This window comes from Eumetopias jubatus, unplaced genomic scaffold (assembly GCF_037043125.1).
Source record: "Eumetopias jubatus isolate StellerSeaLion01/CBP00866 unplaced genomic scaffold, mEumJub1_p1.0 scaffold_10, whole genome shotgun sequence".
Classification (NCBI taxonomy): domain Eukaryota; kingdom Metazoa; phylum Chordata; class Mammalia; order Carnivora; family Otariidae; genus Eumetopias; species Eumetopias jubatus.
Genome location: NW_028274816.1, coordinates 43,167,355 through 43,182,973, shown reverse-complemented (window position 1 = coordinate 43,182,973; position 15,619 = coordinate 43,167,355). Strand labels below are relative to the sequence as shown.

Below are 15,619 nucleotides of genomic sequence, written 5' to 3'. Positions count from 1 at the left end.
AATAGAGTACTATGCAACCATAAAATACACAGAAAAAGATCTCTATGAACGAGAGTAATTCCTAGGTATAAATTTAATGAGAAAAACAAGGGGCAAAATATAACATGCTATCTTGTGTGTAAGAAGGTGAGAGGGAAGATAGGTGTATTTTTAAATTTATTTTTAGAGAAGAAACACAGGGAGGATAAACTAGAAATTACTGAAAATATTAATTGGGATAGGTAGAAGGATGGAATTAATTATCTCAGTATATCTTTTGACACAGTTGTGATTTTACACCATGTAGATGTTTTATGTGTTCATAAAACAAAATTAAGTCAAACTGATAAAAAAGTAAACACTACAATTCAATACAAATAGAAACTGTACATCAAATCCAAGAGATAACTGAACAGAAAAAGTAATAACAACTCAAGCATTTTTGAGATCAGTATCCTAACTCTACAACCTAAGGGAGTTAATTCTATAAGAACAAATGAAACTGCAAGGAGATCCTGAGCTTCACTTCACAGGTTTGCTGTTGGCAATGGTATTAATGTAGTAATTCTAAAACTATTTTGTGTATATTGTGGGATAGAACAAACGAATAAATACAGATGTTGTTGAGAACCAAGGTTTTTACTATGAAGATGGGAGATTCAAATACAGATGGCAGAAAGTTTAAGAAGAACCCTATGGTAATGGATCTGAATGAAAAGTTTCAGGATCCAATGAACAATTTTAGTTTTCAACTTCCTTTTTTGAGTAGTTCTAATTATTTGCAAAGACTGGCATTTCATGACTTTTTTTTTTTTAAAGATTTTATTCATTTATTTGAGAGAGAGAGCATGAGAGGGAGCATGAGAGGGAGCATGAGAGGGAAGATGAGAGGGAAGAGGGTCAGAGGGAGAAGCAGACTCCCTGCTGAGCAGGGAGCCCGATGCAGGACTCGATCTCGGGACTCCAGGACCATGACCTGAGCCGAAGGCAGTTGCTTAACCAACTGAGCCACCCAGGCGCCCCATTTCATGACTTCTTAAAGGTCTTCCAAAAAAATGGAGAAAATTTACTTATTAGTTAAAGAATAAAACTCATTTTATCTTACAATTATTATATGAGTACAGTGAACCTTTTTGTAAGTCTAAGTTACATTACAGGATCCTAGTGATTGTATTTTTCCTATGTCTTGTTATTTCATCACCCTAGTAATTTATACTTTATGATTACTTATTATTCCTAACTATACTTTTAAAAAAAGAACTATATAGTAAAAACTGGGGGGGGGGGGAAATCATGAAATCACCTAGAAGGATACTGCAATCAATGGTGAAAAATCATCCTTCAGTTTTCTTATTGTATTGTCCAAAGTACTACACAATCTTCCAAAAAAGGTATAAAGCCAAGAGACACTATCTTTGTAGTCTGTTTTCAGCTTTAAATACAGTTGACAATTCAGAAATTTTTTTTTCTTTTGTTTGTTTTAAAGATTTTATTTATTTGACAGAGAAAGAGACAGCCAGAGAGGGAACACAAGCAGGGGGAGTGAGAGAGGGAGAAGCAGGCTTCCCGCGGAGCAGAGAACCCAATGTGGGGCTCGATCCCAGGACCCTGGGACCATGACCTGAGCTGAAGGCAGATGCTTAACGACTGAGTCACCCAGGCGCCCTGACAATTCAGAAATTTTCATTTTCTGTCCATGATGGCAAGGAGAAAAAAAGGGACAGAAGAAGACATTTCACAATTATTAAACAAATTAGAATATGAATTTTAAAAATAGCAGCTTTCTTGACCAGTGCTGTCCAATAAAATTTTCTTTGATGATGGAAAGCTTCTAAATCAGCACTGTCAAATGCAACAATGTATGGCTACTGAGCACCTGAAATGTAGTCAATTCAACTGAGAAATTTTTAAATTTTATTTAATTTTAATAATTCTGAATTTTAAACTTAATACCCACATGTGATTAGTGGCCACCATATTGGCACTACACAAAGGTAAAAAATGATAATATAAATTAAATCTCAGATTATGAATCTTCAGATGACAAAATCCTAAATTTCCTCAAACTCAACAATCAATGGGCAATATACAAAATTAACCCAAAATGGATCAATGATATAAATATAAGAGTTAAAACCACAGAGCTCTTTGAAGAAAACAGGTATAAATCTTCATGACCCTGGATTTGGCAATGTGTTCTTAGATACGACACTAAAGCATGAGCAACAAAACAAAAAAATTGATAAACTGGACTTCATCAAAATTAAAAACTTTTGTACAAAGGACATTATCAAGAAAGTGAAATGATAACCTGTAGAATGGGAGAAAATATTTGCAAATCATACAGCTGATAAGGGTTTAGTACCTAGAATAAAGAACTACAACACAACAAAAAGACAACCCAACTTGAAAATGGGCAAAGGATTTGAAGAGACAGTTCTCCAAAGACGATATCTGAATGGCTAATAAACACATGGGAAGATACTCAACATCCTCAGTTATTAGAGAAATCAAAATCATAATGATATAGCTCCACACCTATTAGGATAGCTAAAAACAATGAACAATAAGTGTTGACAAAGATGTGGAAAAATAGGAAACCTCATGCATTGCTGATGTAAAACTGTGCAAATGCTGTGGAAAATAGTTGGCGATTCCTCAAAAAGTTAAACACAGAATTACCATATGACTCAGCAATTCCACTCCTAGGTACATACCACAAAGAACTGAAAACAAGGACCCAGATACTTATACACCAATGTTCATAGCAACGTTACTCACAAGAGCAAAAAAGTGGAAACAATCCATGTGTTCATCAAAAGATGAACAAATAAAATGTGGTATATACCTACAATGGAATATTATTCAGTCATAAACAGAAATGAGGTTGTAATACACAACCTGGATGAACCCTAAAAATGTTACACTACATGAAATAAGCCAGTCACAAAAGGACAAAGATCATATGATTCCACTTATATGAAGTATCTAGAATTGGTAAATTCATATAGACAGAAAGTAGGTTAGAGGTAACCAGGGGCTCAAGAGAGAGGAGAATGAGAGTTATTGCTTGATGGTTACGGACTTTCTATTTGGTGTGTTGAAAAAGTTTTGGAAACAGTGGTGATGGCTGCAAAACAGTTAATGTATTTAATGCCATGGAAATATACACTTAAAATGGTTAAATGGCAAATTTTATTTTGTATATATTTTATCACAACAAACAAGATTGCTGAAATAAAAAAATCTCTAAATTCTATTTCTTTTTTCACTCCTACAAGTTTTTAAGTAAGTTTCTTGAAGTCAGAGACTAGAGAAAGGGGAGGGTAGATAACAGCATTGGAGATGAATTTTGAAAGCAAAGATTATGTAATGGTTTATCTCTGTTAACTCCCTAAATCCTAGAAAAGACCATGCAAACTGGGAAGAGAACTACACGCACATATTTGAATATAGTGGATATTAAATAAAAGATGACTGATTTGAATTGAAAAGGAAAAAAATGAATGAGTGAACAATGATATAAGAACACAAAAGAAGTAAGAGTATTCCCATCCAAGTAGTCATTCAACAAGAACTTCATCGTGTAATAGCATGCAGCAAGAACCTGGATTATCCCATTTTTCTAAAAGGACATGTGGCAGTGTTCTTAAATCTTACATGATCTTTGCATACCAAAATTTACTTAATACAAAGAGGATAGCAATGTTTAAATTCTTATTTACTTAATACAAAGAGGATAGCAATGTTTAAATTCTTATTAAAATATCTAATAAGATTGTTTATTATTATCCCTTATTCTTATGTAAATTATTTCTATAATTACCTCAAAAAATAAAAAGTAAAAAGGATCCCTTGGACCTAGGACCTGAAAAACGTGATGACTATTTTTCCTGGTATACTGAAAGCTAATATATTTCCACTATCTACTGAAAGGCTTTGATGAAATTAACACCCCAGTAGTAGTGAGCAATACTGGAGCCCAGATCTTGATTTCTAACCATTTCTCATTAAAAAGAAACAGAGCTCTTCCAAGAAATAGTCAATTTCAGGACTCAGGCAAGAAAACTACAAGGTAAGCCTGGGATACCTTGTGCCCAAAACCAGAGTAATCATCAAGGAATTATGGAACATGCCAAAAGGATGCAAGAGCTAGCTTCAAGGGGCTCCCATTGGCCAAACTGAAACAATTTAAGCATTAGAACGAATAATGACAAATTAACACACACTAAATGTTAAAAAAAAAAAAGTTTATAGTAATACTAAAAGAGGGGAAGGGGCTTTTCTTTACAGAAAACTGCCAGCTAACAACATAGATGGTTAGAAAATCACTAATTTGCAAATATTAACAAAATAACTAATTCAGACAAGGAATACCCATGGTAAAGGGTGTGTGGAACAGGGTATGTACAGTCTTCAAGCATTATTATTATTTAAAGCATTTAATCCTGTTTATACAGGGGAAAGGGTACTTTTATGGTGGAAAGATCTGGCAGATGCCACCTTAAACAAGTAATTAGCAACACCAATCATAGGATAATGTAACATATATCTCCTGCTGTGAGGCAGTGAGAAGCTATCATCATCTATGTAGGATTGTTGCCATAAATGTTTAACTTTATTTTTTCATGATTTTATTCAACACACATCTCCAAATTGTGGGCCATTCCAAAAGAAAACTTCCATCAACTCTTCAAAAATACCAAATTTATAGACAAAAAGATGGCAAGGGGGTTGCTGTAGGTCAGGAGCCTAAGGGAAAAGATAACCAAATGCAATCTTTCATCGAATCTTGGATGGAAAAACAGCTATAAAAGACATTTTTAGAAAAACTGAGGACATCTGAGTATATTAAATAATAACATTGTGTGCCAATGTTCATATCTTGGGTATGAAAAAAAGATATTATGTTTATGTAGGAATATGACCCTGTTCTAAAAGAATATGATAAGCTTAAGTATTAGAGACATGATGATGTCTGCAATTTACTTTCAAATGGTTCAACAAAAAAAAAAAAGAAATACAAACATAAAAAGAAAAATCAAATGGTACAAAATATTATTGATGACTCTAAACTATTCTTTAAACTTTTCTGTTGTTTTACAATTTTTCAAAATAAACAGTTGTAGCTTAAACAAGAAAAAATTGCCCCCCAAAAAAACACTGCCCTAGGGCAGACTAAAAAGATTGGAACTCACACCAATCTGGAGATGAAGGAAAGAATGATGCAAGCTAAAAGATTTTTAAACCCATACTAAAAATATTAGATGAGAAGACAACATCAAGCACTTATGGTTGAAGCATGCACTCTGCACCTCCTCTTCCCTTTCCCTAACAGTTTTGGAACTATTCTTGTCTTGTACTGTAATCTGGAGAGACCTAATATAATGAAAGTGGGGATCCCCCCCTTGAAATATTGTATCTTAATGTTTATTAAGAAATTCCAGGGGCGCCTGGGTGGTTCAGTTGGTTAAGCGTCTGTCTTCGGCTCAGGTCAGGATCCCAGGGTCCTGGGATCGAGCCCTACATCGGGCTCCTTCTCAGCGGGGAGCCTGCTTCTCCCTCTGCCTGCCTCTCCCCCTGCTTGCGCGCTCTCTCCCTCTGACAAATAAATAAATAAAATCTTAAAAAAAAAAAAAAGAAATTCTGAAAGACTAAACTCAAAGTTGTTTTTTTCTCACGGCACATGACTGGTATGATATTAAGTGCAAACAAGAGTAACAAAAACAAGTTGTTCTAAAGTAAAATATAATTTACAAGTAATTAGGTCTAAAAACTCATTTACATAAAAAATATACCTTCAGCCATAAACAAACTTATATATAACTTACAACTCTGCCTCCCTTAGAAGTGAAAAAAAAAAGGAGAACCTCAACATTAGAAAGATCAAACATACTCCTCAATATATTACTTATAATACTCAATTTAGAAATAGCATTTTCTAGAGGCAGCTGCATGGCTCAGTAGGTTAAGCGTCCAACTCTTGATTTCCACTAAGGTCATGATTTCAGGGTCATGGGATCAAGCCCTGCCAGCTCCGTGCTCAGCATGAAGTCTGCTTGAGTCTCCCCTCTCCCTCTCTTTAAAAAAAAAAAAAAAAAAAAAAGATGGGGCGCCTGGGTGGCTCAGATGGTTAAGCGTCTGCCTTCGGCTCAGGTCATGATCCCAGGGTCCTGGGATCAAGTCCCGCATCGGACTCCCTGCTCAGTGGGGAGCCTGCTTCTCCCTCTGCCTCTCTCTCTCTCTCTGTCTCTCATGAATAAATAAATAAAATCTTTAAAAAAAAATTAAAATTAAAATTAAAAAAAAAAAAGAGAGAAGAAGAAGAAAGAAAAAGCATTTTCTAATTCAACACCTGGGGCACCTGGGTGGCTCAGTTGTTAAGTGTCTGCCTCCGGCTCAGGTCATGATCCCGGGGTCCTGGGATTGAGCTCCGCATCAGGCTCCCTGCTCTGCAGGAAGCCCGCTTCTCCCTCTCCCTCTCCCCGTTTGTGATCCCTCTCTCGTTTTCTCTCTCTGTCAAATAAACAAATAAAATCTTTAAAAAAATAAATATTGCATTATTTGTTTCAGAGGTACAGATCTGTGATTCAACAATTAATAAAATTTCAATACCCATTCAGAAAAACTCTTAGCTAACTAGGAATATAGGGAAGTTTCCTTAATCTGATAAAAAGTAAATACTAAAAATATCCACAGTAAACATCACATTGATGGTGAAATTTGGAAAGTTTACCCCTAACACCCACCATCACCATTTTTATTCAACCTTGCACTAGAAATTCTAGCCAGGGGGCACCTGGGTGGCTCAGTCGTTAAGTGCCTGCCTTCAGATCAGGTCATGATCCCAGGGTCCTGGGATGGAGCCCCGCATCGGGCTCCTGCTTGGAGCCTGCTTCTCCCTCTCTCACTACCCCCCTTGTGTTCCCTCTCTTGCTGTCTCTCTCTCTCTGTCAAATAAATAAAATCTTTAAAAAAAAAAAAAGAAAAGAAATTCTAGCCAGTGCAAAAGGCAAGAAAAAGAAATAAAAAGCATGAGAATTGGAAGGATAAAATAAGGCAATTTGAGGAATCACAACAAAACTTACACTACCAGGTATCAAGAGGACTTATAAAGCTATAATAATTAGTGTAGGTCTGCAAGAAAAGACAAACAGGCCCCTGGAACAGAGTCAAGAAATGGACCCACACATACAGTTACCTTATTTATGACAAAGCTAATGATGCAATGGAAAGAGGACAATCTTTCCAATAAATAGTGATGGGGTAACTAGGAATGGTAAAAATGAAACCTGACCTCAATCCCCCATTATACACAAAATCAACTTCAGGTAGACTGTAGATCTAAACATGAAAGGCAAAACAATAAAGCCAGAAGATAAGAGAATATCTTCAGAACATTAGGGTAGGAAAGACTTCCTAAAAACAAGACAAAAAACAAAAAACAAAAACCACCAATCATAAAGGATTGTTAAAATTCAGAATTTCTTCTCTTCATCAAAGGACACCATTACAGAGTGTTAGTCAAGCCACAGACTAGAGAAGAAATTTACAAAGCATTCCTAAAAAAGCACTCATATCGGGGCACCCGGGTGGCTCAGATGGTTAAGCATCTGCCTTCGGCTCAGGTCATGATCCCAGAGTCCTGGGATCGAGCCCCACGTCGGGATCCCTGCTCAGTGGGGAGCCTGTTTGTCCCTCTCCCTCTGCCATTTCCTCCACTTGTGCTCTCTGGCTCTATCTCTCTGTCAAATAAATAAAATCTTAAAAAAAAAGAAAAGCACTTGTATCAAAAGTACATAAAGAACTGCTATAAACCAATTAGAATATGGTGAACATCCCAATGGAAAATGGACAAGAGATGAGCAGGTATTTTACCAAAAACAAACAAAACAAAAAAGCAAGTGGCCAATAAAATATTTGAAAAGGTGATCAACCCCAGTAGTCAATATTAAAATGGCTAGCCAATATGAAACAGATAAACAGTACCACGTGGAGATGAGAATGTGCAATAGCTGGAACTTTCACCCACTGCTGACAAGGAGTGTAAACTGGTATAACCACTTTGGAAAACAAGGTTTATAGATAGAACTGAAGACAAATACCCCATTAGAAGTTCACAGCAAAAAGTACAAACAACCCAAATTGTTCACCTGAAAAATCAAGAGAGTCAATGAAGATTCTAATATCAGCCTAGCACACACAGAATTTTCGTTATATTATATATAATACAACCCCCCAATCCCGCTATCCCTTTCTTCACACACGAGAAATGGATGCTTATAATTGAAGATCAGTATGATTCTCAAAACACATTCCAATGGCTTCTCGTATCATAAAAATAAAAACCAAAATCCTTACAATAGCCTGGCACAGCTCTCACCTTGACTCATTCTGAGCTGGTTGCCAGGACTAGAAAACTCTTTTCCAAAATATCCTCCTTAACCAAAGCTTTCTTTCCTACCTAGCTTTACCTATCACAAACCATTGGACATTTTAAACGTGCCTATTCCATGCCTTTACCACTAGAATGTAATCTCCACAAAAGCAAGGACTTTGTTTTGTTCATTACTGTATCCTCAGCAGAGGACGGCATGTAATAGGTATGTGCTTGTCATGTGGCAGATACATGCCTGGCATGCAGTAGTGCTCAATATTTGTTGAAAAGTTACATGTTTGGATTCTGGGCTTGGAGAGAACAGCTGTTGTATGAGGTACATGGCTGACAGTTTCTTAAACTATGTGCAGTTCAGTTTATGTGAAATGTGAAATGTGAAAACCCTCCATTAAGTTAAATTAATTGTTCTGCCTTATAAAGAATTTGAAAGATTTACTGTTAATCCAGGTTCTATATCAGGAAAGTATAAATTATTCCAAACTCCAACTGATAATTATAAGAGCCACTCAGCAGTAATCATAACAAAATAATACTATACTCATGAATTCTCCAAAGTTACTATTATCTATAAACCTATGAAAACAATATTATACACCACTTTTTTCACATTACAATAAAATCTCAGTAATTCTGCTAATAAAAAATAGTAGTACCTGGAAATATAAAATGCAGATATTGTAGAAATATTACCCTTGCCAAGAAACCAAAATTTCAACATAATGCAACTCTAAGAACTAGATTTAACAAGATCTAAGCATCAGGAAACTTCCCTAGAACAGCCCACTACAGTCCCAGATCATAACTCTTATGGCATAGGTCAGTCTAGAAAGGCTCCAAAGTAGCTCACATTTTCCACCAAATATTTTACTGCCATTGGTAAAAACATATTTAGTTAAAAGGAAAAAAAAAAAAAGATGAGCCAAGTTCTTTCTTGTCCCACTGTAATCTGACAGAGAATTAAGAGCAAATAAAACCTCCAAGGAAAAAAGAAAAAAGGAAATCAACTGGGGAACGGATGTTTGAATAAATTATATCTATCAATTCTGGAATAACCAAGAAAATAAACCACATTAACTGGTGTTCAAACTAGCCAAGGGCCATTTTTCAGGCCCAGAATGTATTTAGCAATTAAAGATAAAACATCCCAGTTTTCATTACAATTAATTAAAGTAAGTTTTATCAACAGCCTTTATTGAAAGAGCTAAAATCCCATCCAATTTCACTCACTTTTAGCTAAAATAAGAAATGAAATTGTGTGCTTTAAAAACATTTAATGGTGTTTTCCTATATAAACTGTGAATACTTATTTACATACATACATATAAATATAACTGTAACCACACTACACATACTGCTCTACAATTTTTAATGCCTGAATAAAAGCTCCTCATACTATCATGATTTAATCAATATCCTAACGTTGGATTTTTAGCTTTCCATTATTATAAACAAAGCTGCAGGGAACCTTTCTGTATGTCTTTTTGCTAAATCAAAAAGGAATAAACAGATGCTTTAAAAAAGTTTTTGAAAATGTTTCAGCTTTGATGCTATAAATGAAAGCAATGTTAAAATATTTGATCCTGTCCATTTATTACAGATGTTGCCATTTGTTGAGGCTGGGGCTCATTTATGCCCCTCCTTTGTCTTTTTTCCTTAGTCACTAATTTTTTGTACTTGTTGTTCATTGCTCCAAAATATAAACAAGGAAAAAAGAGAGAGGAACCAACTTGTCATACTTCTTAGTTGAATTTGAAACAAAAAATCCAAAAAACAAAAAACAATGCGAGCAACATTTAAACCACATTACCTGGCAGCCGTTCTCAAACAAGGCTCCCAGTGAAAATAATGCCCTATATCTAAGGTATCCACTGTATGTGATGAATTAATTTCTCTCCTCTACATCTAAAGCCTACTAGCTAGGTACACACACACACACACACACACACACACACACACACACACACTCTCTCTCTCTCACTCTCTCTCTCTCTCTCTCTCTCTCTCTCTCTCTCTCTCTCATATCATTTTCGTCAGGTGTTAGTTCTTTCTCACATTGGGAAAACCACTGGAAAAACCCAAGTCCTAAAGCACATTTAAATGGATTTATATTTAAAAAAATACTAAGTGCCACACAAATATAAAGCTACAATGACATTTTTCCTTTTTTCATTCTAAGAATGTCCCAATACTTCTATTTTACTGTACTATACCTGGGTTGGTTTTAAAGCCTAAATAAAGTCCCTCACAAAAAAATTTTAATTGAATATTTACTAGGTAAATTTTCCTATACTAAACTATACTTAAAGTATAGCTATCTAACCAGTATATTTTGTGGCATTATGGGTCTCCTGTTCACTGCAGCAGATCCCTTAAAATACAGTGTAGTCTACTTATGGAAGGCTTTATCATCAACTGGGAATGATCTTACATACCCATCACACACACACACACACACACACACACACACACACACACACACACGCTTATTTTATGTGCCAAAACATTAACACAACACAGAAATTTGGTAACATAATGTTTACTGAAAATAGTTATTTAGGTTCCCACAGGACTGTAACTGAAAAAGCAGTCTTCAAATGTAACTGACTATACTACACCAGAAAGCTGTTCAGAGCACCCCAAAATGTATCCTTTGTATTTCAGCCACACTAACATCAGAATAAAACTAAGGATATCTCTTTTTACCATGACAAATAGAAGAAAACATATCAAAGTCAGCATTATGCGCATGTTATACTATGAAAGAGACAAGAGTAATTTCTCCACAGAACAGACTAAAGGCAATGGGAACACCATCTTCTGAGGGTCTGTTTCACATTTCCTAAAAGAACAAAAAATGTAAATACTTTTGCCAAAAATGAACAAATTGTTCTCATAAAGAGCTGTCTTTTCTTTTTCTCTTAAAAAATATTAAGATCCATTAACGTCTTATAATTTAAATACTCAATACTTGTTGGATTAAAAAAAAAGCCAAGTTTAAAACCCAGCAGTCGTATAAGGCACTAGAAAAAAAATGGCTCTCAGAAAAGGAAATACAATGCATAAAATAATTTAGAACTAGAAAGAGTAGGAAAGATTCCCACAGTCATCCTAACAGGTGGTTTCCAATCAAACCAGAATTTTTTAGGTTCTATAAAAAGTCCCTCATCTAGCTGAACTGAGTATATTTATATACCTATGTAAATAGTTATTTTTATACAGGAATGTTCAATAGAAAGTTAGGAATTCCCACTGTTAAAAGTTTTGCAACAACTTCCTAACCCTTTTAACCAAGATACTCCCAGTATGGCCTAGGACATTTTAAGTAAAGTAATGCTGCTTGTCAAAGTAAGAATTTCAAACTCAGGAAGTAACTTGAACCTGAAATGCTACAGAATCCAAAGGGAAAAAATCTCAGATTAAACAATAACACCGTATTTCTTAAACTGGGCATACTTCTTCGTACACAATCCCATTAGGAAATGCAAAATTTTCTTCTCTCTACACTGGCAGATTAAAACTCACGTATGATACGACTGGAGTTAAAATGGAATAAAATAGCGTCCTATCCTGACAAAAACTAAACCACCAAAGCTGGAATTGCACATGAAGACTATCATTACAAACCTAATAAAACTTCTAAATGCAATCAGATAAAGAGCATACATTTTAGCAACAATTTTTTTAAAAGCTAGTAAGGTGAGCACCTCCATTTACCGCGTACCCCAAACCAAAAATACTTCCCACGCACTGTTGCATTCATTAAGTCTAAAAACTCACTTTGATATGCAAGTTAAACAGATTGTCACCTCCCTCTTTCCCATCCCTTCCCTCCCCTCGAAGGTCAAAGGGCTCCAGACAAAAGACAACAAAAGCACGTGACAAAAGTTTCTCCCAACACTTTCTCTCTCCAGGCCTAGAGGCTGTGCTCCTCCCCAGTACCGGGTCAGGATCGAGCTGGGCCCCACACCAGACGACTGCGGCCCACAGAGGGCAGGAGGGGGCTGCCGGGGCGGGCGAGGGGGAGAGGGATCGGACCCCGAGGAGGGTCCCAGCCCCGGGAAAGGGGGCGCGGGCGCTTCCCGAGACCACCGGCGGAAGCGCCGGGCCCGGAGCGCGGCCTGTTACCTTTTCCTGCTCCTCGCGGAGCCGCGCCACCTCCGGGGCGCGCAGCGGCGCCGCGGCCGAGGCTGAGGCCGAGGCCGAGGCCGAGGCGTGGGGCCCGGGGTCGGGCGGGGCCTCCATGGCGGGGGCGCCGGGACCTCAGCGGGGCGAACGAGTCCTAAACAAATGTTTATGGAGTCGGCGTGGCCGGCGGCTGCCCAGCGCCCGCGTGCTCGCCCTCATGCACTGCGCGCCCCGCGCTGAGGAGGCCGCGCCTGCCTTCTCCGCTGCCGCGGCGGCCGCTGCTCGCGTCCGGGCTGCCCGCGGCCGCATCTCACACACGCATGCCGCCCGCCGCCGCCGCCGCCGCGGGCTCGAAGCAGCAGGCGGGCCACTGAAAGCCGGAGGCGCCTGTCCGGTGGCCGGGCCGAGACAGGCGTCCTGTGGCGGCCGCGCCTCCTCCGCACCTCCCTCGTAAGCTCCACCCCTCGCCCCGCCCCGCGCGGCACGCCGGGAAGCGCGCGCGCAGCCTCCGCCCTTGGCCCCGCCCCGGTGAGTCACGTGGTGCTGGAGCGGCGCGACTTGGGTAGGCTTAGCAGAGGCTGCGGTGGGTTGTAGCCCTCTGGAAGCTTTCCTTCTAGCGGGATTGACGCTCAGTGAGCGCTCGTGGAAGTGGGCGCTATTATCCTTGTGCCTTCTTCATCCTCCATGAGCCAGTTGTTTAGCGCTGCATGTGGCGATAGGAGCTTAGTTCATGCACCAAAGCTGTTTCCTAAGAACATTTAATTTTAGCAAAGTCAACTCCTTCCTGTGCCTGTTTAATGAATTAAAATATGCAATTATACTTTGCCGTGTATTAATTACTGTGCTTATATTAATACAGTGCTATGTTTGGACTATTTAAGAGATTTTTCAAGGATAACTTTGCCCATTCTTTTTCTCTTATTTTAGAACTATGCCCTTTTTCTCATACTGTACACAGTCTCTGTACACAGTAGGCACCCATTTAATGCTTACTGGCTGGAACTGGCCTTGGCCTTACAACCACCTCTGCTCCAACCCCTAACAGAAATAGATGGATCCTGTTCCTTCAGCATTGTACAGATGGGAATAGGCTTGGAGTTACCTGCAGTTTACACCTTTGTGTGCCTGCTTGCTCTATCTCTCTTCCCTCTCTCCTGCCTGCTTCCCAGTCCAGATGCACCCTTTTTCCATTTGCTTCAAAGGAAGACAGAAGGAAAACTTGGGCAAATGATAATGTTAATTCCTCTCTTTTCCTCACTGCATATCCAACATCAACATCTTCGAAAGAGGCTGAATCTGACTGCTCATACCACCTCCTCTAGCTCCATCATCATCTCTCTGACCTCAGCCACCTCAGTAGCTTCTTCTCTGGCCTCCTTGTTTCCACTCTTTCACCCTGAAATGGACATGGTCAGCTGCCCACCCGACCTCCCCTTCTTCAGATGGTCAGCCTAGCCCACACAACTCCTGTGCCTTTAGGAAGCTGACCGACCCCCAGCTCCAGTCTAAAGGCAATGCATTTACCCCATAAGTGGCTGATTCAGGAATGGGTATGTGACACTTCACAGACAGAGGTTTCCAGAAGGCTTCTGAAAAAGTTCTCCCTCATGCTTTGGAAGCATTTCCATAAAAAATAAAAAAAAATCTATCCCTTGGTGGGGAAGTACAAAACATATTTCAGGTCTAGTAAGACTGCCTAGACATTTCCTAGACTCAGAATGTAGTTGAGTCTGTGGTCAGCAGAGCCAAGAGACAGAACTTGAGTTCTTGACTATTTCATAGAACTTGATTCAGGGCTGAATCAGCCAATTCTGAAATCTGCATTACCTCTGGACTTCTGGTTAACGAAGCCAGTAAATTTCCCAACTGATTAAAGCAGTTTGCATCAGGTTTTCTATCACTAGCAGCCAAAGACTGATTCATGCCCCCCCCAATCTATTCTCAGCTCAGCAGCCTGAAGAAGCTTTTAAAAATAACCAGATCATGTCATTCTCCGTGTTTGAGCCCTCCATGACTTCCCCCTGCAACTAGAATAAAACCCAGATGTCCTACTAGAATTCCATATTATCTGACCCACCTTTCCCACTTCCTTGCATGCCCCCTGCCACTCGTATCAGTCACAATTGATTTCTCCCTTCTCCTGCCTCCAGGTCTTGGCACTGGCTGATCTTTCTGCCTGCCGTACTTCTGCCAGATCTTTGCATGGTCTACTCCTTTGCATTACTCAGGCCTCAATCCAAATGAAGAGGCTTTCCTGACATCCTTCCCATAGAAGGCCCTCCCCTCTCCTCCAAGCATCCTCCAGCACCTCACTTTTTAAATGTTCATAACACTTACTACTTTTTAGGATTCTCACTTTTATTTGCTTCCATGCTAGTTACCATCTCTTCACACTAGAACACCAGCTCCATGAGAGCAGGGACGTGTTAGACATTCCATGAACATTTTCTGCTTGCTAGAGCTCAGAAGTGACAGCAGAAGAACTTGAACTATAAACCCAGACAGACCCAAGTTGTGATCCCAACTCTGCCACTTGCCTGTTGACAAGCCTTAGGCAAGATACTTAACCTCCTTCCAAACTTCATTAACTTGTACAACAGGTCTTAAGTGATACCTGCCTCAGGGTTGGCTTGAAGAATAAGAGTGATCACAATTGTAAAACTTCCTCCATCCATCTAAAATCCTTCAAATTATAATCACTCATTCAGGTGAACATCAGCCACCCCAAAACACCTTCAACAAAAGAAAGTGAAATTTCGGCAAATATTGTTGACCCCCTTCCATGTACCAGGCCCTCCACCAGACACGGGGGACATGAGGGGAGCAAGGCAGGCACCAGAACTGTCCACGGATCTTGGAGTCAACGGAGGGTTGCAGACCTTAGATGAGGTTTTAACAATTCTATGGGAAGGTTGTCCTTAACCCCCAGATCAAAAGATCATCCCCTGCAGGAAGTTCCCCTAGTACTTCATCTGCTTATTCGTAGGGTTGACACTGATCACTTTAATCCTTGTAGTGTGTGGTTTTTCTGTACATTTCAGCCTCCCCTCCAAGGAAAGGATGAAATCTTCCTTAAATCTGAAAAATACATAGCAACAAGCATGGCAGTTGCTGCAG

At 39.0% G+C, this 15,619-nt stretch overlaps 1 protein-coding gene across 1 annotated transcript in view; it reads right to left on the bottom strand.

The window, feature by feature from the left end:
• URI1 (URI1 prefoldin like chaperone) overlaps positions 1 to 12,929 on the bottom strand; it is an 89,235-nt gene extending 76,306 nt beyond the window's left edge. The window contains exon 1 of the mRNA XM_028123691.2: positions 12,503 to 12,929. Within this exon, the coding sequence (XP_027979492.2) occupies positions 12,503 to 12,619 (117 nt within the window). The 5' untranslated portion in view covers positions 12,620 to 12,929. The remainder of the gene's footprint in view (positions 1 to 12,502) is intronic.
• Between the last annotated feature and the right edge of the window lie 2,690 nt (positions 12,930 to 15,619).